Below are 25,334 nucleotides of genomic sequence, written 5' to 3'. Positions count from 1 at the left end.
CACAAATTGACGCTTTTAGTGTGGAGGAACTCGATAAACCTCTGTCATTATCAGAATTACTGGATGCTATAAAGTCACTCCAAGGTGGAAAAGCAGCAGGCCCTGACGGCTACCCTGCAGAGTTTTACAAGAAATTCTCCGCTCAGCTAGCTCCCCTCCTATTAGCAACATTTACAGAAGCCAGAGATAACCAATCTCTTCCACAAACCTTTCGCCAAGCACTAATCACTGTCTTTCCAAAACAAAATAAGGACTTATTACAATGTGCATCATACAGACCAATTTCACTTCTGAATAACGACGTTAAAATACTCTCTAAAATCATAGCTAGAAGGATGGAGAAAGTGCTCCCCTCAGTAATATCACAAGACCAAACTGGATTTATTAGGGGCCGACACTTATCTTCAAATCTTCGACGCCTGTTTAATGTAATATACTCACCAACTAAATCAAACACCCCAGAAATATTATTATCATTGGATGCAGAAAAGCATTCGACATGATTGAATGGAAATACCTTTTACTATTTTGGAGAAGTTTGGGTTTGGCCCAACATTTGTACATGGATTAAATTACTGTACACTAACCCAGAAGCTTCAGTTTGCATCAATAACATTTGCTCAGACTACTTTAAACTAGAACGTGGCACAAGACAAGGATGCCCTTTGTCACCACTGCTGTTTGCAATTGCCATTGAACCACTGGCAATACATTGTCGAAATACTGATCAGATAAAGGGGATTAGCAGAGAAGGACTGGAACAGAAAATCTCATTATATGCAGATGACATGGTACTGTATATATCGGACCCAGAAAATTCTGTGCCTGCAGTCTTAGCAGCACTCACAGAATTTCAAAAGCTCTCTGGTCTCAGAATTAATCTGAATAAAAGTGTACTCTTTCCGTGAATTCGCAAGCATATAATATTAGATTAGACACCCTTCCTTTTATCATTGCAGAACAGTTTAAATACCTCGGGGTAAACATCACAAGTAAACATAAAGCTCTTTATCAACAAAATTTCGTGCCTGCATGGAAAAAATTAAACAAGACTTGCATAGATGGTCAACCCTTCATCTCACACTAGCTGGAAGAATTAACACTGTTAAGATGAATATTCTTCCTAAGCTCCTTTTTATTTCAAAACATACCAATATACATTAATAAATCGTTCTTTAAGCAATTAGATTCAACAATAACCTCATTTATTTGGAATTCTAAACATCCACGCATCAAAAGAGCGACCCTACAAAGACAAAAGGCAGAAGGTGGCATGGCTCTACCTAACTTCCAGTTTTATTACTGGGCGCAAATATACAGTCGATAAGAACCTGGACACAAATAGAAGAACATACACAGGCATGGACCGCAATAGAAGTAAAATCCTGCAGTACTTCTTTGTATTCCTTGCTTGTGCTCCAATAAACACACGCTATCGGCAATACACTAATAACCCAATTGTGCTCCACTCACTTAGAATCTGGAACCAATGTAGAAAGCATTTTAAGACGGAGAAGCTTCTTTCTGTGGCACCCTGCAAAAGAACCACCTCTTTCAACCCTCACAAACATATGCAGTTTTAATATCTGGAAAAATTTGGAATTAACTTGCTTAGAGATCTTTATATAGACAACGCCTTTGCATCCTATGAACAATTACATTCCAAATTTAACATTCCAGCTACAAATTTCTTTCACTATCTTCAAATCAGGAACTTTGTTAAACAGAACCTTCCAGATTTTCCTCATCTTGCACCCTCATCCACGCTGGAAAAATTATTGCTCAATTTCAAGGAGTTAGACTCCATCTCTACAATATATAAAATCCTTTTACAATCCCTTCCTTTCAAAGATCCAAGAGGACACTGGGAAAATGACCTCTCAATTAATATATCAGAAAAGGAGTGGAAAGTAGCAATGCAGAGAATTCACTCAAGCTCCATATGCAAAGCATACAATTATACAACTCAAAATTATATATCGAGCACATCTGTCTCGACTAAAACTCTCCAAAATGTTTCCAGGGCATGATCCAACCTGCTAACGTTGCAACCAAGCCCCAGCCTCACTAGGTCACATGTTCTGGGCCTGCACCAAATTAACATTATTCTGGACAAAAATTTTAATTACCTCTCAGACAGTCTTGGACTCACAATCCCTCCTAACCCATTAACAGCTGTGTTTGGGGTTCTTCCAGAGGGTCTTAAAGTGGAGAAAGACAAACAAATTGTGATTGCATTCACTACACTGTTGGCACGCAGACTTATTCTGATAAACTGGAAGAACCCAAACTCTCCTCTTTAAGTCAGTGGGAAACTGATGTGTTATATTATTTAAAATTGGAAAAATCAAATACTCAGTTAGAGGATCTGTGCAGACTTTTTCAAAATCATGGCAGGATCTAAACAATAACATTTTGAAATGAGTTTATAAAGCACAGAGAATTTGTTGATTTAGGTATTTTTAAAGCCTTAAATTTTACACCTTTGGCTTGCTCTCTCTCTCAAGGGTGGGGATCGATCTGTTCTTAGCATAATTCTTTTTTTTTTGTAAAACTTGATTGCTATGTATTGATTGTAATAAAATAATAAATAAATAAATAAATAAAAAAAAAAAAAAAAAGAAGCAGATCATAGAATGTTGCATAGTTTTACTGCCAAATAATGCAAAGAGTACGCAAGGACACCATGGCGGATGTTTGCTGACTTCAGGCCAACCACAAGCGGTACCCGGTAGGTAATCACCCATACAATCAGATTGTGATTCAGACTACGAATGCCATGAATGTAATTACCCCGATCTATATGCTGTCAAATAAACGAACCACACGCTGTGGTGCAACATAAAGAGGCTTTGCCACTGACGTCTGATGTTCAATCCCCGAGAGGGGGTGCAGTGAGTGTGTATGCCTGATGAGCCTATAGTTATGGTGAAACACGTGCGTCATTCATTACACACAGACTGATGTATTTCAAATGTTTATTTCTTTTAATTTTGATGATTATAACTGACAACTAATGAAAGTCCCAAATTCAGTATCTCTGAAAATTAGAATATCAATTAAGACCAATGCAAAAAAAGGATTTTTAGAAATGTTGGCCAACTGAAAGGTATGAACTTGAAAAGTATGAGCATGTACAGTACTCAATATTTAGTTGGGGCTCCTTTGGCCTGCAGCAATGCGGCGTGGCATGGAGTCGATCAGTCTGTGGCACTGCTCAGGTGTTATGAGAGCCCATGTTGCTCTGATAGTGGACTTCAGCTCTTCTGAATTGTTGGGTCTGGCGTATTGCATCTTCCTCTTCACAATACCACATAGATTTTCTATGAGATTAAGGCCAGGCGAGTTTGCTGGCCAATCAAGAACAGGGATACCATGGTCCTTAAACCAGGTACTGGTAGTTTTGGCACTTTGTGCAAGTGCCAGGTCCTGTTGGAAAATGAAATCTGCATCTCCATAAAGTTCGTCAGCAGCAGGAAGCATGAAGTGCTCTAAAACTTCCTGGTAGATGGCTGCGTTGACCTTGGACCTCAGAAAACACAATGGACCAACACCAGCAGATTACATGGTACCCCAAACCATCACTGACTGTGGAAACTTTACCCTGGACCTCTAGCAATGTGGATTCTGTGCCTCTCCTCTCTTCCTCCAGACTCTGGGACCTTGATTTCCAAAAGAAATGCAAAATTTACTTTCATCGGAGAACATAACTTTGGACCACTCAGCAGCAGTTTTGTCTTTAGCCCAGGCGAGACGCTTCTGACGCTGTCTCTTGTTCAAGAGTGGCTTGACACAAGGAATGCGACAGCTGAAACCCATGTCTTGCATACGTCTGTGCATGGTGGTTCTTGAAGCACGGACTCTAGCTGCAGTCCACTCTTTGTGAATCTCCCCCATAGTTTTGAATGGATTTTGTTTCACAATCCTCTCCAGGGTGCGGTTATCCCTATTGCTTGTACACTTTTTTCTACCACATCTTGTCCTTCCTTTGCCTCTCTATTAATGTGCTTGGACACAGAGCTCTGTGAACAGCCAGCCTTTTTAGCAATGACCTTTTGTGTCTTGCCCTCCTTGTGCAAGGTGTCAATGGTCGTCTTTTAGACAACTGTCAAGTCAGCAGTATTCCCCATGATTTTGTAGCCTACAGAACTAGACTGAGAGACCATTTAAAGGCTTTTTCAGGTGTTTTGAGTTAATTAGCTGATTAGAGTGTGGCACCAGGTGTCTTCAATATTGAACCTTTTCACAATATTTTCCGAGATAATGAATTTGGGACTTTCATTAGTTGTCAGTTATAATCATCAAAATTAAAAGAAATAAACATTTGAAATACATCAGTCTGTGTGTAATGAATGAATCTAATATACAAGTTTCACTTTTTGAATGGAATTACTGAAATAAATCAACTTTGTCATGATATTCTAATTTTATGACCAGCACCTGTACTGTATATCGTTATTTGGTACACATGCATTTCATGTGTTTTCCGTGTCTACAAAGATCTGGGTAAGTGTAGGATGAAAGTAAATGTGAAGCAAGGAATGCTGAACACATACCTAAAGCAGAAACCTTTTCCATGTTATACTAATAATGACGTGAAGTGTATAATGCATGAAGACTTAAGTCCAAATATCAAATAAACATGTGCGATTTTATTCAAGAATATAACCAAAGTAAAAGAATAAATCATTCAATTTACATGTTGCTTTTAATGAGTTACAAACACAAGCACAAATGTCAATTTGACAGAAAGGTAATAAGTATTCCTGGAAGGTGCAGTGGTATAAGGTGCTGCCTTACAACCGAAAGGCTGCAGTTTTCAGTCCAGGCGCTCCGTGTTTTGAGCAGTGAGCTGTTGTTATTATTATTACTATAATATAATAAAAACATACATCTGATTTGAGTCTGTAACACCCAGTGTAAATTGTGGCTACTTGTAAAAGTTAGCGCTTTATTTTTTATTATTCAGTTTTATTCTATCAGTGACATTCATGTGTTACAACGTATGTGTCCAAAAAGATGCAGCCTTTGATTGCACTCTGTAACAGCCGGTGTAAAGTTTAGCTGCCTGTAAAAGATATCTCTGAAGGTTTGTAAGCAGACACACTAACTTTGAATCATATCTGCTTGGTATCTTGTTGTCACTTTAATTTTTTTTTATTCAGTTTCATTCTTGAATAAAAGCACACTTGTTTCATTATACCTTTGCGAAAATATTTTATATTCCAGTAACCACTTGAAGAAAATTGGATAAATATCAGGATAGGTCAGGGAGCATGTGCTGGTACAGTACATTCCTGCATCCACCACATAATGAAACAACTCGGGATCCCAGTTGCCAATGCCCCAGACAGACACACGGTCCAGTTCCACACCCCAGAAATGACCATCTATCTGCCTCAGCCAGGAGTTACGTGGGCTTCCCCTTGGCCTAGTCCAGCCTTTCGGGTCCTAAACAAGAAAGATCCTGTGAGCTGGATCAGTAACAGAGAATCACACCTCATGGCCGTAATGTGCCATAACAGACGTTCCCTCACAAAGCAGGTAATGTGCCTCATTCAGGATTACGTGAGCAACTGCTCATTTGAGACACTAAGTCAAACCTAAGGTACCTAAGGAATCTCCGAAGAGACACAGTACTGAAGGAGTCCAGTATTCGTCTCAAGTCACTGGATAGCATTCACGTCTCATACCCATATAGCAAAACATAAAGCACCAGGACTATAAAGCCGTGGACCTTCATCCTTTATCAGAGATATCGGGAGCACCACAAACCCCCTTTTTCAGCGACCTCATGAACCCCTTCTCTCCCAATCTATCTGCTGACTTCAAAGGAAGAGTCACCAGAGACATGAATGCAGACAGACGCACTGCTGATTGCTGTGTCCAAAAGGTCATTAAAGGCCTGGACCTTGGCTTTTATCCAGGATACTCACAAGCCCAGACAATCAAACTCCTCTCTCAGTTTCACAAGAGCCCAGAGTAGGAGTAAGAACATACCCCTGCTGAACCCCAGAATCAACTAGGAAAAACACAGGGGTTCTGCCTCCACTCTGCACAGCACTCAAAGTACCATTGTACAAGCCGGTCATGACATCCAGCAACTTCGGTTTGGTTGGACAATTGCAAAGTCTTTGGGTGTCAGATCAATCAATTGAATCGAACACTTTACGATCAACAAAGGCAGCAAAGAAACTCTGCGTTTGCAATCCATGAGAACCCTTAGTTACAGGATGTAGATGATGGTATACTTCTTAGGCATAAAACCAGATTGCTGCAGTTGCTGGTAGGTGAGCAAGTGATCGCAGATCCTACTGAGGATGACCCTAGCAAGGACCTTACCCGGCACCGAGAGCAGTGTTATCCCCCTGTAGTTGCTGCAATCCAGGTGATCGAACACCCTTCCCTTTCCAGACAAAAAGTCCAGTTTTCTAGTCAGTTGGGATGACACCCATCTCCCAAATGGAAGCAAAGATTGATTGCAATGCCAGGAGGACAGCCTTATCACTAGCCTGGAGAAAGGGAGTGACTGTAAAATGGTTTTATCAGTCCTCAAGACTGATCAATTTTTTTTCAGGCATAAAGGTAAGCGGGACGCGAGGAAAATTGGGTAGATTTTGTTTAACAAAGTTACTAATTTGAAGGTAGTGAAAGAAATGTGTTGCTGGAAAGTTAAATTTGGAGTGTAATTTTTCATTGGATGCAAAGACGTTATCTATGTACAGATCTCTAAGTGATTTAATCCCTAATGTTTTCCAGACATTAAAAAGCTGCATACATTTGAGAGGGTGGAAAAAGGTGGTTCTTGTGCTGAGGTGCCACAGATAAAAGCTTCTCTATCTTAAAATATGTCCTACACTGGTGCCATATTCTGAGTGAGTGAAGCACAATTGGGTTGTTACTATATTGGCGATGACTTGTACTTATTGGGGTACAAAGCAAGGAATATAAAGCAGCACTACAGGATTTTATTTATATTGTGGACCAAGTCTGTGTATGTTCATCTATTTGTGTCCATGTCCAGATTTTTATAGAGATTAAAAAAAAAAAATTTGATACAACATAAGCCTAACTAAACAGTCACAAAAAAAAAATCTCATGTTGCCCGTGTCTATAATCAGCATATGAAGTCATCAAGTCATAAGTTCTAAATGTCCCAATACTAATACTAAAATATTTTTAAATAAGTAACTTCTGAAAAACACCCTTGTGAAATAAAAAGGAATGCGCTCAGTCTCACCAGAGTATACTGGTGCCGTCACGTAACAGCTTATTCAATGGCTAACTTTGATATCAGCAGTACTAAGCTTAATGAGATGTGTACAACCAAAAATGAAAAGTTTAACAAAAGCAAATAAACATTATTAAGATGAGAATAAGCCTCGAACTGGTGCATTTTCAAGATGCTTCAACAAGCAGAAAGCCAATTTATCACAGTAATTTTATAGTCTGCTGCTAAGTAAGTCCTAGGCAATCCATTTGTAGATGAAAACATAAATGTAATGGCTGAAGGCAGATCTACAATTCAAATGCTGTTTTGCATCTGAGCAAGTTCAGTCTTACTTCAGATGAGCATTTTCCAGAAGTGACTTACTTAATATTTTAGTAAAAACACATGTATTTGGAAAGTTGTGAGGATACAAGTACAGCCTTAAGAGTAAGCTTGTTAGCTCTACCTGTAGTTTTTTTTTTTTTTAATTTAGTTAGTTGTGAACAGTTATATCCCACCGTTGATTGTTGTTCTTATAATACATGAAAAACTGATATCATTGGATGTATACCATAACAGAAATAATTAAATACTACAACCATTCACTCAAATGCTGGAAAGGAGAATAGATAGAAGAGTAAGAGTAATGAGTATCAAGTAGGCATGTCGTTTAACAGTCCAAAGACAAACTCTGTTGCAATTATTTTAAGGAATGATAGAGGGAGAGACAGACAGCACATGTGTAATACAAAATCTTCTGATATTTGGATTAGGTGAAGTAAAAATGATTCTATTAGTTTTAACAATATCATACAGGATAGGAACAAACTAAAACTTACCACTGTTTCCAGGAGGTTGCAGACAGTGTTTGGTCAAAGAGCACCATCCTACAGGGAAAATGTCTCGGGAATCATATTTGCACCAATAGTCAAATGCACCTCTCCAGCCATCAAACATAACAAAGATTTCATCGCCTTTAACTTCACCAATTGTAGCTGGACATATTAAATAGGGATTTTTTCGATCCACTGCCTCCAACTTCATTCCAGTCTTAAAATTGTTATGTGAGGGTTTAGGAGGTTCCTTTGAAAAGAAATTAAAAAAAAAATTATGTACTACAGCTAGTTATGACTGAAATAACTGATGCATACTATATAATGAAAATTTAATAAGGTTAATTTTACTGTCCATTTAACTCTGGTTTCAAGATAAGATTTAATACTCAACCAATTCTTCAAGGATTTCATTAATTGTCATCTGACATATTTTCATAAATCTTAAGTAAACTAACCATTATTATAGAATTCAGCTGACACAGAAAACAAAATACAGCTGCTACACTATTTTTAGTAGTTTCAGGGAAAGGTGAAAAGGACTTGGTGATTAACACTCTGGCTCTAAGCCTAAAAGGGAAAAGCTAAAGAGAACACTACAAACTAATCCGCAAGGGTCTTCTTCACTCTTTCCACCTGGAACTAGCTTTAACCGCATATTGCAAGCAACACCATGTATAGTACAAAAATAAATAAATAAAAGGACATACTAAAGAAGAAAAAAAAGCATTGTAAGCAAAAGACAAATAGAAGGCACTAGCATGAACAAAATACCTTTAGAATCTCCAAATAATAAATAAAGACAATGTCAATCAATTTCAAAACAAGATCAGAAAAAAACCAACAACTCACCTTCTGTAAAATGCCTCTTTTAAACACCATCTACTATCTATGTCATATGCAGCATTAACAGCAAGGGGTAGAGTTCCTGGATTCAGTCCTGAGTATGACATTAAACTGCATCTGCACTGAAAACTGTTCTCCAATTTGCAGGGAAAACTTATGGGTGGGTGGCAGGATTGGCACTCCAGGCACCATAAAAAAAACTTCTTGTTACTACTCTGAAGATCCAGCCTAGGTCCAGTAGGCTATACCTAATAGGAGAATGAGGCCACACCTGGCCAGACTCCAAGATCAGACTGTTTGTAATGAGTCTGCAGCCAGTTTGTGTGAGGAACGTACAGACATGGGCAAGAGTGCTGATCCTAATGTGATGTGGGAGGCCTTCCATGACAAGACCCTGAAGGTTGCTGAGGATTGTTTTGGTGTTACCAGTGTGCCCAGAAGGAGGTGTTTCATCTCACAGGGCACCCTGGATATCATCAAGAGAAGTCATAGTGCACGACATGATGGCAACTCCGGTCTGTACCGGGAACCAAGAAGGATGACTATGAGGGTTCTGAAGGAAGATAAGAAGGCATTTGTTAGAGGAATCTGTAAGCAGGGGACATACTATCTGTGGTCTAGTGACCCACATCCTGCTTACAGAGGAATCAAAAAACATTAGTTATTAAGGCTGATCCCCCAATTATCTGTGAACCACCCAGTCTCACTGATATTGCACAGGTGCTGAACCAGCTGAAGAAAGGGAAGGGTGGTGGTAAGGCAGTCCTCCTTGCATTGCAAGCAATCTTTGCTTCAATTTGGGAGATGGGCAGCATCCCAAATGACTGGAAAACAGGACTTGTCGTTCCTATCTGGAAAGGGAAGGGTGATCGCCTGGACTGCAGCAACTACACAGGGATAACACTGCTAATGGTGCCGGGTAAGGTCCTTGCTTGGGTCATCCCTCAATGGGATCCTTGCTCGCCTACCAGCGTCTGGAGAAGTCTGGTTTTATGCCTAATAAGTATACCATCGACCACATCCTGGCACTGAGGGCTCTCATGGAGCTCAAAAGCGAATATGGGCAGAGTTTCTTTGCAGACTTTGTAAAGTGCTCATCTCAGTTGACTGAGCTGCCCTGTGGAACGTCCTGAGACTTCCCAGATCCCCCTGAAGTTGCTGGATATCATGGCCGGCCTGTACACTGGTACTGTGCCAAGTGGAGGCAGAACCTCTGTTTTTTTCTGGGGTTTGTCAGGGATGTGTTCTTGCTTCTCCTCTGATCAATGGTTGCATGGTCTAGTTGTTGGGCAGGATCGTGGGGTCCAGAGGCTGTGGGGCATCGGTTGATGAAGAAAGATTCACTGATCTTGAGATTGCTAACGATGCTGTGATCTTCATGGAGTCAATGAAGGCTGTGATCAGGGTGCTCAAGAGACTGATCGAGGAATTTTTAGTGTCAGGGCTTGCGAATGTCCTGGATAAAAAGCAAGATCCATGCCTTTAATGACCTCTTGGGCACAGCCATCAGCAGTGTGTATATCTATAGAGAGAGCGTCTACCTCGTAGAGAGGTTTACTTACCTCAGCACAGACATTCATGTCTCTGGTTACTCTTCCTAAAATGTCAGTAGACGAAATGGGAGAGCAAGGGGGTGGGTTAGGTCATGAGGTCACATAGGTCCAAGTCTTTAGAGTTCTGGTGCTTCCTGTTTTGCTATATGGTTGTGAGACATGAAAAGTATCCAGTGACCTGACAAAGACTGGACTTCAATGGTACTGTGTCCCGAATAAGGCACATTACCTTTATCATATGTGAACATAAGTTACGGCACTACGGCCAGGTGGCACGATTCCCCGAGGATGATTCGGCTCAGAGGATCATCATTATTGAGGATCATGTGGCTGGACTAGGCCAAGTGGATGCGCACATAGTAAAGACATGGCTGTGGCAGAGAGATGGTCATTTCCGAGGGGAGGGACTGGACCACGTGTCAGCCTGAAGGGTTGCTAACCAGGACCTCTATATATACTACTATATAATAAATGAATAAAAAATAAAAAACAAGGAAAAAAAACATGCTGCTGCTAATTCTGCCAACTGCTGGCTTAAAAATCTCTATAGTCAATAGAAAATTACCTGCATAGTTGTTAACCTTTTTAGGTTAATAGAGGTATTAAAAAACTTTCACATACTTTGAATAATTAACAGTAAACTTCATCTGTGACTGTTTAAGGAAAAGGGCATAAAATAAGTAAAAATGCTTTATCATACTAAATGTGTGAATCAATGCCATATTGATTTTACAGTGGGATTACCAAGGTTCTAAAGCAGAGATATAAAATTAGAACTTAAAGCCAAAAAAAATGTCCATACCCATTGTGGAAAAAAATAAATAAATAAATGATGCATTCAAAGTATAATTTCTTATTTCTAAAAACATTAAATGCATAGTACAGCGGGTTGACAACTTTACTGCAAGTATGAAAGCTGTTTGTTGCTCTGGTTGGAAATCCAGAAGCCCCACCAAGTCCACCTCTACTGGAAACAGCCAATTTTGACAATCTTTGTTCTGGTAGTAGTTTACTAGCCGCTGGCATCTGTCGGGTTTCCCATTCTGCTGCCACCTAGCAAACTTTTCCCACAATATGGTCAACTCTGGTCATTAATGATCATATTCCTTTTTGTTGACCAAATAAACACATCTGAACTCAGGGTTGTGAACAGCACTGCCTCATCTCCCATTCATTGGCGGAATGAAGTTCGGTTGGTTTGACAGACTAGCTGACTAGCTGGTAGTAGGTTTTCCTCATTCGTTCACAAAAGTGATGCAATGGAATGATTGTGCTTTAAACTGATGTTTCTTCCTCCTTTTCAGTTCCAAAATATCTGCAATTGTCATGGTGCCTTCTGTATCACGTGTACCATGGTTCCTCTCCAACCAAACAAGTTTTCACAGTGAGCCCTCCCTCATTCCCCACTACTGCAAATTTACTAGTATAAAGAGTGTATCATATACTGCTCTTAATTGGAAGTATATGCGGAATGGCTCCAAACAAATTAGTCCAAGTCATGGTTGTTTAAGGGCGCTCCCACATTGTCCAGGATCCTTTTTTCCCCAGCTTGACAACTCTTACTCTACTCTCTTTATACTCGAGGCTCCTCACTTTTGCTTGGATCATGATCCACTGCTTCCTTGGATTAGCCTTTGCCCACTGCTGGAACCACTGGGAAATCCAGAGGCTTTGTCTCCAAATGTAAAGGAGTTCCAATTAAAATCTCTCATCCTGAGTAAACACTTTATATTTATACAAGCTACCTGAAAGGCTATTTTAAAATATTAAGCATCTGAGTGATGCTGTTGCCCTCTTGTGGCTAAGCAGAATTTTAAAACATTTCCATGCATTTCTTTATTGTGCCTCCATACAGCAAAACCATTTGTTCATTTAGCAGAGCAACATAACCTACTTTTATGAGGAGAACTCTTAAAAGTATGATAAAATGACTGGATTCATAAAATCGTACGATAAACCTGGTACAATAAGAATGACTTTTAAATGCAGTTTAATTTTAAAAAATGTAGTTGGATAGCATTAAGCTCTTAGATTGGCTTTAAAAAAAATTAAAGTGTCCAAATAATTATTAAGAATAACAATTTTACTCGGGAACAAAAAGCTGATGACCTAATTTAAACGAAGTAAAAACATAAAAGAAAATGCAAGATATTAACATTAAAATGTACAGTATATGTATAAGCATCGATAAGCTAACTGTGTTTATGTGTTTGTAAGTAGGACTGTCTCGATTACAAAATAGAAAATTTCAATACAATGCTTAGTATTTAAATTTGATACCCATTTTCAATACCCAATACAATATATAATGTAATTCCGTAAAAAATCAAATACAGGTAAAATTCCATTACAAAGAACTCCCAGGGACCTAAAAAAATATTTCGTTGTAACGAGATTCTGTATCTGTTACTATAGTGCTTTCTTTAACTTGTGTCCAGGCATTTGCAATCACTTCAATAGCTTCTTTCGCATTCATTTTAATCTCCTTCTGCCTACAAGTTATGCGGATGAGCCTCCTATTGCCCTGTACAGATGTGGAGATCGCACTTTGGACGCTCTTCGGCATGCTGTCTAGTTGGTGGAGGTCCCAAAAGAGTTTACAAACCTCACATTTTCTTGAATGACTGCTGCATTAATAGGAACGTTTCTTGAACAAGCATCATTGAACCACATAAAAACTGCTTTGTCAACGTCTTCAAATGCAGCAGTTCACATACGTTTGCAACCCGAGGTTTTTTTTTTTTTTTTTTGTCTTTCAAGAAAGTTGACCGCGTCGATGGCGAAATTCCAAATTCACTGGCAACATCTTTTTTCTTTTTGCCACAATCGAGAGCTGCAAAAAAAATTGAAGTTTTTTTTTCCCTAATATGAACTGTTATCATTTTTCCGTTTCTGCCGTTTCTATAGGAGGGTGACAATGAGTTAAATTCCAATAGATGTTTTTCAAATGTTGATGAGCAATAAGCAAAAGGTATCACTGAAAACCACAGGAAACAAAAAAGAGGCAAAAAAAGAAACAGTACAAGGAAAGTTCGAAGAAAGAAAAAAAAAAAAAAAAGAGTGTTTCTGTAATTAACTGCTAGAACTGCTCTGTGGATGATTCATTCAGGCATTTCAAGGTCTTTTGTGCACTTCATTGTAATGAAAGTATCTGGTGAATGTACTCCGGAGTAACAAGATTTCTACAGACTTGCGTCATATGGGGAAGCTGACGGGACCATAAAAATACTTTGTTGTAATGAAAATTTCACTGTAAAGATATTCGTTGTAACTGAATTTTACCTGAAAACTACAATTCTCCATGCATTAAAATCTTCACAATGATGAAAACAAGTAGTTATTTTAATGCTTTAATAACTAAAATTTCTAACTACAGTAGTCATCAATAGCATTGCCTTTATCCTTAATACGCACTATAACCCATCACAAAAGCGTCAGATCTGATCCACCTGCAGTCATATTCTTATGTACGCAGATTTTAATTTGAACTAGTTTCAGCAAATGTATGAGGAAGCTACAACAAATCAGAACTGTCAAAGTATATATATATATATATATATATATATATATATATATATATATATATATATATATATATATATATATATATATATATATATATATATATATATATATATATATATATATATATATATATATATATATATATATATATATATATATATATATATATATATATATATATATATATATATATATATATATATATATTAATTACACACACACACATAAAAATAAAAATCACAATTACACTGAGTATTTTGACCATATCATCATTTTTAATGCGTATATTCCAACTCCAAGCTGTATTAACTTGAATGCTTATTGGATTTAAGCACGCCAGGTGATGTGTATTTGTGTAATGAGGGAAGGTGTGGCCTAAGGAGATCAACACCCTATATCAAGGTGTGCAGAATTATTAGGCAGCTAGTTTTCCTCAGGCAAAATGGGCCAAAAAAGCGATTTAACTGACTCTGAAAAGTCAAAAATTGTAAAAAGTCTTTCAGAGGAATGCAGCACTTTTGGAATTGCTAAGATTTTGGTGTGTGATCACAGAACCATCAAACATTTTGTTGCAAATAGTCAACAGGGTCGCAAGAAACGTGTTGAGAACAAAAGACGAAATTAGCTGCCAAAGATTTGAGAAGAATCAAAGCGTGAAGCTACCAGGAACCCATTATCCTCCAGTACTTTCATATTCCAGAGCTGCAACCTACCTGGAGTGCCCAGAAGTACAAGGTGTTCAGTGCTCAAAGACATGGCCAAGGTAAGGAGGGCTGAAACCCAACCACCACTGAACAAGAAACATAACTTGAAACGTCAAAACTGGGCCAAGAAATATCTGAAGACAGATTTTTTCAAAGGTTTTATGGACCGATGAGATGAGAGTGACTCTTGATGGACCAGATGGATGGACCTGTGGATCAGTAATGGGCACAGAGCTCCACTCCAACATGGAGGTGGGGTACTGGTATGAGCTGGTATTTTTAAAGATGAGCTAGTTGGACCTTTTTGCATTGAAGATGAACTCAAAATCAACTCCCAAACCTACTGCCAGTTTTTCAAAGACACTTTCTTCAAACAGTGATACAGGAAAAAGACCATGATTTTTATGCAGGCCAATGCTCCATCACTTGCATCGAAGTTCTCCACTGCGTGGCCAGCCAGTAAAGGCCTTAAAGATGAAGGAATAATGACATGGCCCCTTCCTCATCTGACCTAAACCCTATCGAGAACTTGTGGGCACTTCTTAAACGCTAGATTTACGGGGGAGAAAAACAATACACCTCTCTGAAGAGTGTCTGGGAAGCTGTAGTCACTGCTCCACAAAAAGCTGATCGTCAACAGATCAAGAAACTGACAGACTCCATGAATGGAAAGGCAAGAAGGGTGGCTATATTGGTCATTGATTGATTAGATTTTTTTTTTTTTTGAAATGTCAGAGATGTTTATTTGTACATTTTGAGGTGTTTGTTTATTATTCTCATTATAACAGATGAAAATAAACAAGTGAGATGGGAAAATTTTCATTTTTCCTTTAGTTGCATAATAAATCTGCACACTAATAGTTGCCTAATAATTGTGCGCACATATGTATTCCCCTGATGATGTTCACACTCACATTTCCGTTGTGAAACATTCAGGTTTCAGGTTTATTAACATTTTGGATTGACTGATAGCACTGTGTTTGTTCCATATTAAAATTAATCCTCAAAAATACAACTTGCCTAATAATTCTGCACTCCCTGTAATGCCTTGCCGAGCAGCGCATTCCACAATGCACCTCAAAGAGAAATGCACCACCATGCTGCATTCACGCTGACCCCATCTGTGAAGCAGCCGCCACAGCCAGCCATATTCAAATAGCTTTCATCCTGCAATTAATTTTCTAGTAAATTACCCAGAGTAGTACACTAAGGTATAGCACCACTGTTTATGCAATTGAGCACTAAAATATAATACCTTGTATTATGTAGTAAATGTTATAAAGTATAATTTTATTTTAACGTGTGCAATTTTAAAGTAACACACTAAGGCATTTCACTGCAAGGATTTAAATACTGACGGAGCAACAGAGCCCCAGGGATAAAGAGTGTTGTGGCAGAATGAACAGCACAAAAATAAAATAAAATTGGATGGCAGATAAAAGTAATTTCAGACCCCTTTCTTAATGCATTACATTTTTGACTACAAAAAGCATTTTAACTTGTAGATAAAGTAGGAAAAAAAAAAGTCAAAAACACAAGTTTACAGTATTCAGCCAGTTTATCATCATAGGGAGCTAGTGATCAATGCAGCAGCACTGGGTGTAAGGTAAGAAGGAAACACTGGTCTTTTACAGGGCTAAGTTGCATAGCCAATTAGTAAAGAGTATGCTGCATGCAAACCTACAATGTATCTGTTTAGATTAGATCCAGTTATTTGCTACTGTTAGTTTGAAACAGTATGATCTGGTGGCGCATTAGCCGGTGTTCATATGGGGAATCTTCAGAGCTTGTGTTGAGTACCAAAAAAGGTGGTGGAAGTTGTTCACTTTGTGGCACATTAAGGACTAAACATATTTTCTTAATTGAGAAGTAGCTGACCACTACATTAATATTAAAACATGTTTTTATTCTACTGTACCCAATGGTAGAAATGACATCAAATGAAATAACAGGCTTAAAATAAAGAGCACTAAAAGCTGCATAATACAATTAATGTCACTAAATCCTGCTTTATGTTTTCTTTTTGACCTGGAATGGAATAGTAAAGGTCTTATTTTTCATCCTCATATACATTTAAAAACAGCATTTTCAGCAGAATAAATCGAAGAGTAGGACTAATTTGCATTATGATGTAGCTTAAAATAAAAACTTTCTTCTGTTGACTGATTAGTGCTTCAGTGTTAATTCAATTGTATCTATTACATAAAACTGTTCAGTAACCTAACTGGAATAATTTAATGTGCCTGGAGAAGTGTTTATTAAAGCTCTTTGCATTAGAAAGCAGTTATAGTTATTTCTGCATTATAGAAAAACATTAATATGCCTGAAGGAAATACAAACAGAATTGATTAAAATTAAATTAATATGCAGTTAATTTTGATAAATTTTAATTCTGTGATTAATTGCAATTAAAGTTTGTGATTGAAAAGTAGCATTAAGTCTTTCCAGACATACAGTACTTAACCTCTATTTTACTAGGTATCACCAGATGGCCAGAGCATATGTGTTCAGAATTATCAAAGCCAGCAGCCAATGGACTTTGCAAAAAAAGCCAATACTTTTTGTAATGTAACTCACCACACGAACGTTTAGTTTTACAGGCACCCTCACTCTCTTTCTGCGTAGAAGGGTTTTCTTTTTCATGTTCAGCTGAATACAATTTATATGTGCCCTGTTAGTTTTCTGCTTTTAAAATTAAGATCAATGAAACTGAACATACCAGCATCCTTGCAGGCAGAGAGTTGGAGTGTTCCTGAAGGGTGCTAAACAGTGTTGAGGTTGTTTCTCTTTGAAAGGCTTTAAGGGAGATGTGTTGTCCATTACCTTTTCACTTACTTTAGAACTGCTCGCTAACTGGCGCTAGATTGCAAGCAGCAAGAAGAGAAAAGCTGGCAATGTTTTGAAAGGTGAGCTTTTGAGGATTTATTGAAGCGTACCAGCTGAGGATTAAAAAAGGAGCTTAAGCAAGTGTGGGAAGGGAGGTGCTGGAGCCAGGAGACGTTTGTGGGCATGCATTGACGGCGTCTTGTGAGCAAACTTAACCTGAGAAATGAATGTGTTAATCGCATGCATTAACTGTGATTAATCAGCAGTCCTAAAAACCTCCTTAGAGGTTAAGCACTTTTTCACAGAAAACCAAACTGGATGCAGTAAATTTTCAAAAGGGAATAATTGCACTTTACTGTATGTTTATTGCAATGTATCATAGTTTTCTAAATATCACACTTTCTCTAAATCATACTATTTCTATTATATGTGCAATGTAACTTATGTATTTCTAAGCAGCACACAAAGATTAAGAGTCAAAGATATTTAAAACTTTCAGTATAAAAATCTTCTTTTACTGATCTGAAAATCCCAAGATTACTGTTATTTAAAGAGTTGAAAAATAAAACACAGTTCATGAGAAAGGAGAAAAGAGAACACAGCGACAAGTGTAAAAGAGAACAGGAAAATGTGGAACTGTTGCACATGAATTATATTTTTTTTAAACCAAGCACAGCTTGCTTGTTGAAATGTGATGTGCATGCAAAACATGAGTTATGCATCAAAGAGTTGAAAGAATACCGCATGGAGGAGGGTGGAAAAACTTTAGCCCAGTCAATGTCAGTGACTGATAGACAGTTATAGGAAACAGCTACTTGAGGTTGTTTCTGCCAAAGAGAGCAATACGAGCTTTTGGAGACAAAGGTTTATACTTCATGCTCATTTTTCATTCAATAAATGATTACAAAGTCAAATTTCCATTTTTTCCCCCAAATTACATCACCTTTATCTAATAATACTGTTAAAGATAAAATGTTTACATTTCCACGTGTTAGAAAAGAAAATCGTGTAATTTCTTTTTCAAATTACTGTATAATAATTTTTTTTTTTTTTTAAACTCAGAATGATTAATGCCGATAAAGTTTTACAAAAACAAAAAAGTGAAAGAGATACAGACCTTTTTAAAAGCACTTGAAGGAGCCATTTCTGCTCCACTTAGTGTCCTCAGAAGAAACATTGGCCATGAAGATGCATTCATCCGAAATCCTGTTTGCAAAAAACAAAGTTAAACTTATAGTTGGTATTTAAATCATTTGATAATTGAGCAATAAATCTAGTAATACTTTACAACACTGCATAAATGAGTGGACCCTTTCAAAAATTTGTTTTTATTAGGGATACAATAAATTGACATGTAATCATAATTAATAGTAATGATCAGACAATAGGCTTATAAATGATAGACTACTTTTATAAGGTTAAGATATAGCCACATGTCCTAAAATGGGCAAATAACAAAAATGTCTATCATAAACAGTCATGCACAGGCATTTAGAAGCACATGTATAATAAACAAGTATATTGTTATACAATCTTATTTACAAAAATGTTGTGCACAATGTACAGTAAATAAAAAAAGAATGATGATTTGCAAATTATTTAAACCCACATTTAATTGAAAATGGAACAAATATATCAAAATATTGAAACAAAGAAATTCTGCTTTATGAAAAATATCTGCTCATAAATGAATTAGATGCCAGGAACACATTTCAAACAAGTTTCAAAGGGGCATGTTTACCACTGTGTTGCATCACTTCATTTGTAAATGCTTGATAACTGAGACAACCAATTGCAGTAGTTAGGAAAGTGAAATGATGAATTCTTACCTGATAGAGGATTTCAGCACAACCCAAATAAGAGACGATGAATATAGCACCAAACATTAAACACTACCACAGACTATAGACTGTATTGGCTACAGATGTGAGCCACATGGAGCAGTGCCAATCAAAACAAACCTTAAAGGGCACTCCAAGAGTCAGTAATAATAAAAATGAAAGATTCATTATTCTTCAAAAGATACTTCTATCTTCAAAAAAAAAAAATGCTGCATAGCATGGCCATTCAGTGTCCCAGGGATTGGAACTCTGTGAAAGCAATGATATTTTTTTTTTCCACCACCACTTTTCTCACTGCTTCAATGCAGAGTGTACCATTCTATGGCTGGCAGCACTGTCGCAATACATTACATACAAAAGGTGCACAACCTTTGTGGCCTGTAGCAGGTAATTTTGGCAATTTCTTAAATACCCTACTGTTTTCTTATGGCCTAATACCAGAAATTTAGATGGCCTCAATTTGGTTGGTGCATAACTGTATTTGAGTTATTGTGGAAATTATATCTAAAGAAACTGAGATTTTTTCATTTTGGAAATCACATGCAAGATCTCCTGTTCTGTCATTAATTTAATTCACCAAGGTGACTGTTAATAGCAGAAACATGGTATGATTTGTTGTTACTAAATTAGGAAGATGACTGTCTAGCTAGTCATGTCACTGTAAATATATTAGTATTAATTTTTGATATTAAGATATCTAATAATGGCTTTATTATTGATAGGTTACCGACTTTTAAATTTTTTCTTTTTGACCACTAGGGTTTGCAATAGAAACACAGATTAAAAAACATGTAAACTAACATTCACAACACTTTTGATTCATTGTAGGGTCGCAGAGAGCTGGCACAACAGTACCATTCCACTTCAGGGGCTATACACAAACACTCATACTCAGAATTACACTTTGGAAATTGGAAGCCAATTTAGATTACCAATTAATCCAAACATGCATATTTTAGGGACGTGGGAGAAAAACTGGAATAACTAGAGATAAACCTACATATTCATGGGAAGAAATATGAAAACTCCACAGCTTGTGGCCAGGCCAGAAGTGGGATTTAAAACTCGGGACCCTGGATCTGTTAGCTAGCAGCTTTCAAATTTAAGTTTATTATGCTGCTAATGGCTTACCCTGTAAACATTTTAATACAAACATCATGGAAAAGAAACTGACTATAGAAAAATAAAAAAGGGAATATATATGTATAACTAAGGCTTTCCTAGACAGGCACAAACACAGAAAAAGATCTACAGAGAGCTCCATTGCATGAAGTTTGAAAATTGTCCGGTATAGTCTGCATAAGAATTAGAACTATGAAAATGAATAATAATATAAACTAAAAATTATAATAATAATATAATATATAATAATTAATATTCTTGTTCTCCAGCATGAAAGTAGGCTTCCAGATGAATGGCCAAAATTCTAGTTGTCAGTCAGAAAAATCTGCATAATAGGATAGACAGTATTCCATTTCCATATATGTTGTTCTTCTATAAAGTTCCTAAAAGCATCAGCTAAATCACTGGAAGTACCATCACACACAAAACTAAATAATGGGGGTCTTATGCCATGTTTACATTACAACTTATCTTTCCATCTATCTATAGACTGGATTTTGGGGTGAAATCGGATACAAGCCCCTTTCATGTGTGATAATGAATTTCAGTTAAATTAATTAAGCCCGTATCTGATCTGAATTTTTAAAGATAAATCAGATTTTTGTTTATTTATGCGGGTTGATTACATTAGCGTGGATCCATTTTAACACCTTTCCTAGGTCTCTTCATCATAACACATGTGGAGTATAGCCATCAGAGCCATGGAGTGGAAGTAGCCATCAGAGGATGGGTACATGGTGGTCATGAAGGGATGGACATGGTCAGAAACAATGCTCAGGTAGCCCGTGGAATTTAAACGATGCCCAATTGGCACTAAGGGACCTAAAGTGTGCCAAGAAAACATCCCCCACACCATTACACCACCAGCCTGCACAGTGGTAACAAGGCATGATGGATCCATGATCTCATTCTGTTTACGCCAAATTCTGACTCTACCATTTGAATGTCTCAACAGAAATTGAGACTCATCAGACCAGGCAACATTTTTCCAGTCTTCAACTGTCCAATTTTGGTGAGCTCGTGCAAATTGTAGCCTCTTTTTCCTATTTGTAGTGGAGATGAGTGGTACCCGGTGGGGTCTTCTGCTGTTGTAGCCCATCCGCCTCAAGGTTGTGCGTGTTGTGGCTTCACAAATGCTTTGCTGCATACCTCAGTTGTAACGAGTGGTTATTTCAGTCAAAGTTGCTCTTCTATCAGCTTGAATCAGTCGGCCCATTCTCCTCTGACCTCTAGCATCAACAGGGCATTTTTGCCCACAGGACTGCCGCATACTGGATATTTTTCCCTTTTCACACCATTCTTTGTAAACCCTAGAAATGGCTGTGCTTGAAAATCCCAGTAACTGAGCAGATTGTGAAATACTTAGACCAGCCCGTCTGGCACCAACAACCATGCCACGCTCAAAATTGCTTAAATCACCTTTCTTTCCCATTCTGACATTCAGTTTGGAGTTCAGGAGATTGTCTTGACCAGGACCACACCCCTAAATGCATTGAAGCAACTGCCATGTGATTGGCTGATTAGATAATTGCATTAATGAGAAATTGAACAGGTATTCCTAATAATCCTTTAGGTGAGTGTATTTTTTTATATATATATATATATATATATATATATATATATATATATATATATACTGCTCAAAAGAATTAAAGGAACACTTTTAATCAGAGTATAGCATAAAGTCAATGAAACTTATGGGATATTAATCTGGTCAGTTAAGTAGCAGAGGGGGTTGTTAATCAGTTTCAGCTGCTGTGGTGTTAATGAAATTAACAACAGATGCACTAGAGGGGCAACAATGAGATGACCCCCAAAACAGGAATGGTTTAACAGGTGGAGGCCACTGACATTTTTCCATCTTCATCTTTTCTGACTGTTTCTTCACTAGTTTTGCATTTGGCTACAGTCAGTGTCACTACTGGTAGCATGAGGCGATACCTGGACCCTACAGAGGTTGCACAGGTAGTCCAACTTCTCCAGGATGGCACATCAATACGTGTCATTGCCAGAAGGTTTGCTATGTCTCCCTGCACAGTCTCAAGGGCATGGAGGAGATTCTAGGAGACAAGCAGTTACTCTAGGAGAGCTGGAGAGGGCCATAGAAGGTCCATAACCCATCAGCAGGACCAGTATCTGCTCCTTTGGGCAAGGAGGAACAGGATGAGCACTGCCAGAGCCCTACAAAATGACCTCCAGCAGGCCACTGGTGTGAATGTCTCTGACCAAACAACCAGAAAGACTTCATGAGGGTGACCCAAGGGCCCCATGTCCTCTAATGGGCCCTGAGCTCACTGCCCAGCAGCATGCAGCTCGATTGGCATTCGCCATAGAATACCAGAATTGGCAGATGCACCACTGGTGCCCTGTGCTTTTTACAGATGAGAGCAGGTTAACCCTGAGCACGTGACAAAAGTGAAAGGGTCTGGAGAAGCCATGGAGAACACTATGCTGCCTGTAACATCATTCAGCATGAGCAGTTTGGTGGTGGGTTAATGATTGTCTGGGGAGGCACATCCATGGAGGGTCACACAGACCGCTGCAGGCTTGACAAAGGCACCTTGGCTGCCATTAGGTATCAGGATGAAATCCTTGGACCCATTGTCAGACCCTATGCTGGTACAGTGGCTCCTGGTGCATGACAATTCCTAGCCTCATGTGGTGAGAGTATGCAGGCAGTTCCTGGAGGATGAAGGAATTGATACCATTGAGTGGCCACCAAACTTTCCTGACCTAAATCCAATAGAACACCTCTGGGACATTATGTTTTGATCCATCCAATGCAACCAGGTTGCACTTCAGAATGTCCAGGAGCTCAGTGATGCCCTGGTCCAGATCTGGGAGGAGATCCCCCACAACACCATCTGTCATCTCATTAGAAGCATGCACCGATGTTGTCAGGCATGTATACAAGAACACAGGGGCCATTCAAAGTGCTGCAATTTTGAGTTGCTGCAATTAAATTTTGGCAAAATGGACTAGCCTGCCACAATTTTTTCACTCTGATTTTTGGGGCATCTTTGAATTCAGGGCTCTGTAGGTTGATCACTTTCATTTCCATCAAACGATGTGGCATCCTTTCGTTCCTAACACATTAGTCTATATCAGTATAGATATCCAGGAGGATTTCTTTTTCCCATTGAGATCTGATGTGTTTTCAAAGTGTTCCTTTAATTTTTTTGAGCAGTATGTATGTATGTATGTATATGTATATATATATATATATATATATATATATATATATATATATATATATATATATATATATATATATATATATATATATATATATATATATATATATATATATATATATAAGAGAGAGAGAGAGAGAGAGAGAGAGATTATACATACCTGTAGATCATAAAAATTCCAAGCACATAGCTCACTGAAAATTTCTGAATGCAAACAGTTATGATTAAATTTCCTTGTATCAGCAGGAAAGTATCATATAGGACTCACAAAATACTAGACCGTGTACTGTAGGGCAGAAGGCATTCAGTTTTGACTGTCAAGGTTATCCCTTAAATTCATATCAAAAACAAACATTTGGTGTATAGTGAGTCATTATATAATTATAATGACTTGTACGTTGCCTTGGAGGAAGTTGAAAAATAAGTGAAAAAACAATCAAATCCTGCAAATGTTTTGCTAAAGACATTATGCAAAGTGTGAATACTGTTTTCTATCGTCATACTTTCCTTGGGGGGGGGTAAAGCAAAACAAACTCAAAATGTTTAAAATGCTGAAAGCTGTTTTCTACCATATTCAAACAAGCGCACAGAGAATAATTACTTTTAGCACTCTAATAGCTTACCACTGATACCAATTAACTGGGTATCTTAAAAGGCAATGGGTAAAAGGGTTTGAATGAAATATTTAAAGAAAGAAAAAATAAAATTAAATAACTGAAAATGGGTCAGAAAATGATGCACAAGCAGACCCCATTCCAGAAATAATTGTCACTGCCATTAAATATGAGCCATGATCTGAAATAGCAACTGATACAGCAGTACATGCAGGTTATCTTCTACCCTGTTGTTCGAAATATATGTAACTATATACTGTATAAGCACGACCAACAATACACAGGAAACAACCCCCTTTGAATGGGATGCTTTTTATACCGCATTGAGAGTAGTAAGAAGAAGCTGACAGAATAGGGAGTACTGCATGTAACCAAGGAGGCAACTTGTCTACTTTTAAGTTTCACAAAACTTTCATCCTTCCTCTTCACTTCTAGAAGGAGTTTTCATTTGCATAAAGTGGCAGCACCACTTTTCTGCATGATTCCTTCCTTTCCTTCGCAGCACTCACCAGAAAAAGGTCCCTCAGAGTAGCCCATTCATAAAGCATTATTACAGAGAAATATGGATTAAATAAAAAACAACAATGTTACCATATTTCAATTCAATCCATCAAGGTATTTTTGACATTTTTGGGGCATATAGTTTTTCTTATGCAGGGTGGTTTATACCTAAATATTGATATATAACAATTTCCTTTCTTTAGTGATGTCTACTGACCTATTACGATTAACAGTATTTCTTAAAGTGGCCAATTTTATTATCTATACACAGCAAAGCATTAAAGTTTATTTCTCATATACTCCTTATAAAATTGTAACTAACAAATTTAAATAGATGCATGAAATTCAAATGCAAAACTGTTTAGTTAAGTTTATTATGCTTCTGAAATACTCTTGTAGTACCACTGCATTAAATGTAAAATATACAGTGGGATGCAAAAGTTTGGGCAACCTTGTTAATAGTCATTATTTTCCTGTATAAATCGTTGGTTGTTACGATAAAAAATGTCAGTTAAATATATCATATAGGAGACACACACAGTGATATTTGAGAAGTGAAATGAAG

At 37.6% G+C, this 25,334-nt stretch overlaps 1 protein-coding gene across 6 annotated transcripts in view; it reads right to left on the bottom strand.

Annotated features, from left to right (window-relative positions):
- Nucleotides 1–25,334, bottom strand: part of scml2 (Scm polycomb group protein like 2) — a 216,729-nt gene that overhangs the window by 113,497 nt on the left and 77,898 nt on the right. For all 6 annotated transcript variants that reach the window (XM_039745029.1, XM_039745026.1, XM_039745030.1 and 3 more), the window contains 2 exons: nt 18,615–18,703; nt 8,050–8,293 (listed from right to left, as the gene is read on the bottom strand). In XM_039745029.1, coding sequence (XP_039600963.1) covers nt 8,050–8,293; nt 18,615–18,703 — 333 coding nt within the window. The remainder of the gene's footprint in view (nt 1–8,049; nt 8,294–18,614; nt 18,704–25,334) is intronic.

This window comes from Polypterus senegalus, chromosome 2, assembly GCF_016835505.1.
Source record: "Polypterus senegalus isolate Bchr_013 chromosome 2, ASM1683550v1, whole genome shotgun sequence".
Lineage (NCBI taxonomy): Eukaryota > Metazoa > Chordata > Cladistia > Polypteriformes > Polypteridae > Polypterus > Polypterus senegalus.
The sequence above is the reverse complement of the archived record's forward strand: the minus strand, read 5'-3'. Positions and strand labels throughout refer to the sequence as shown.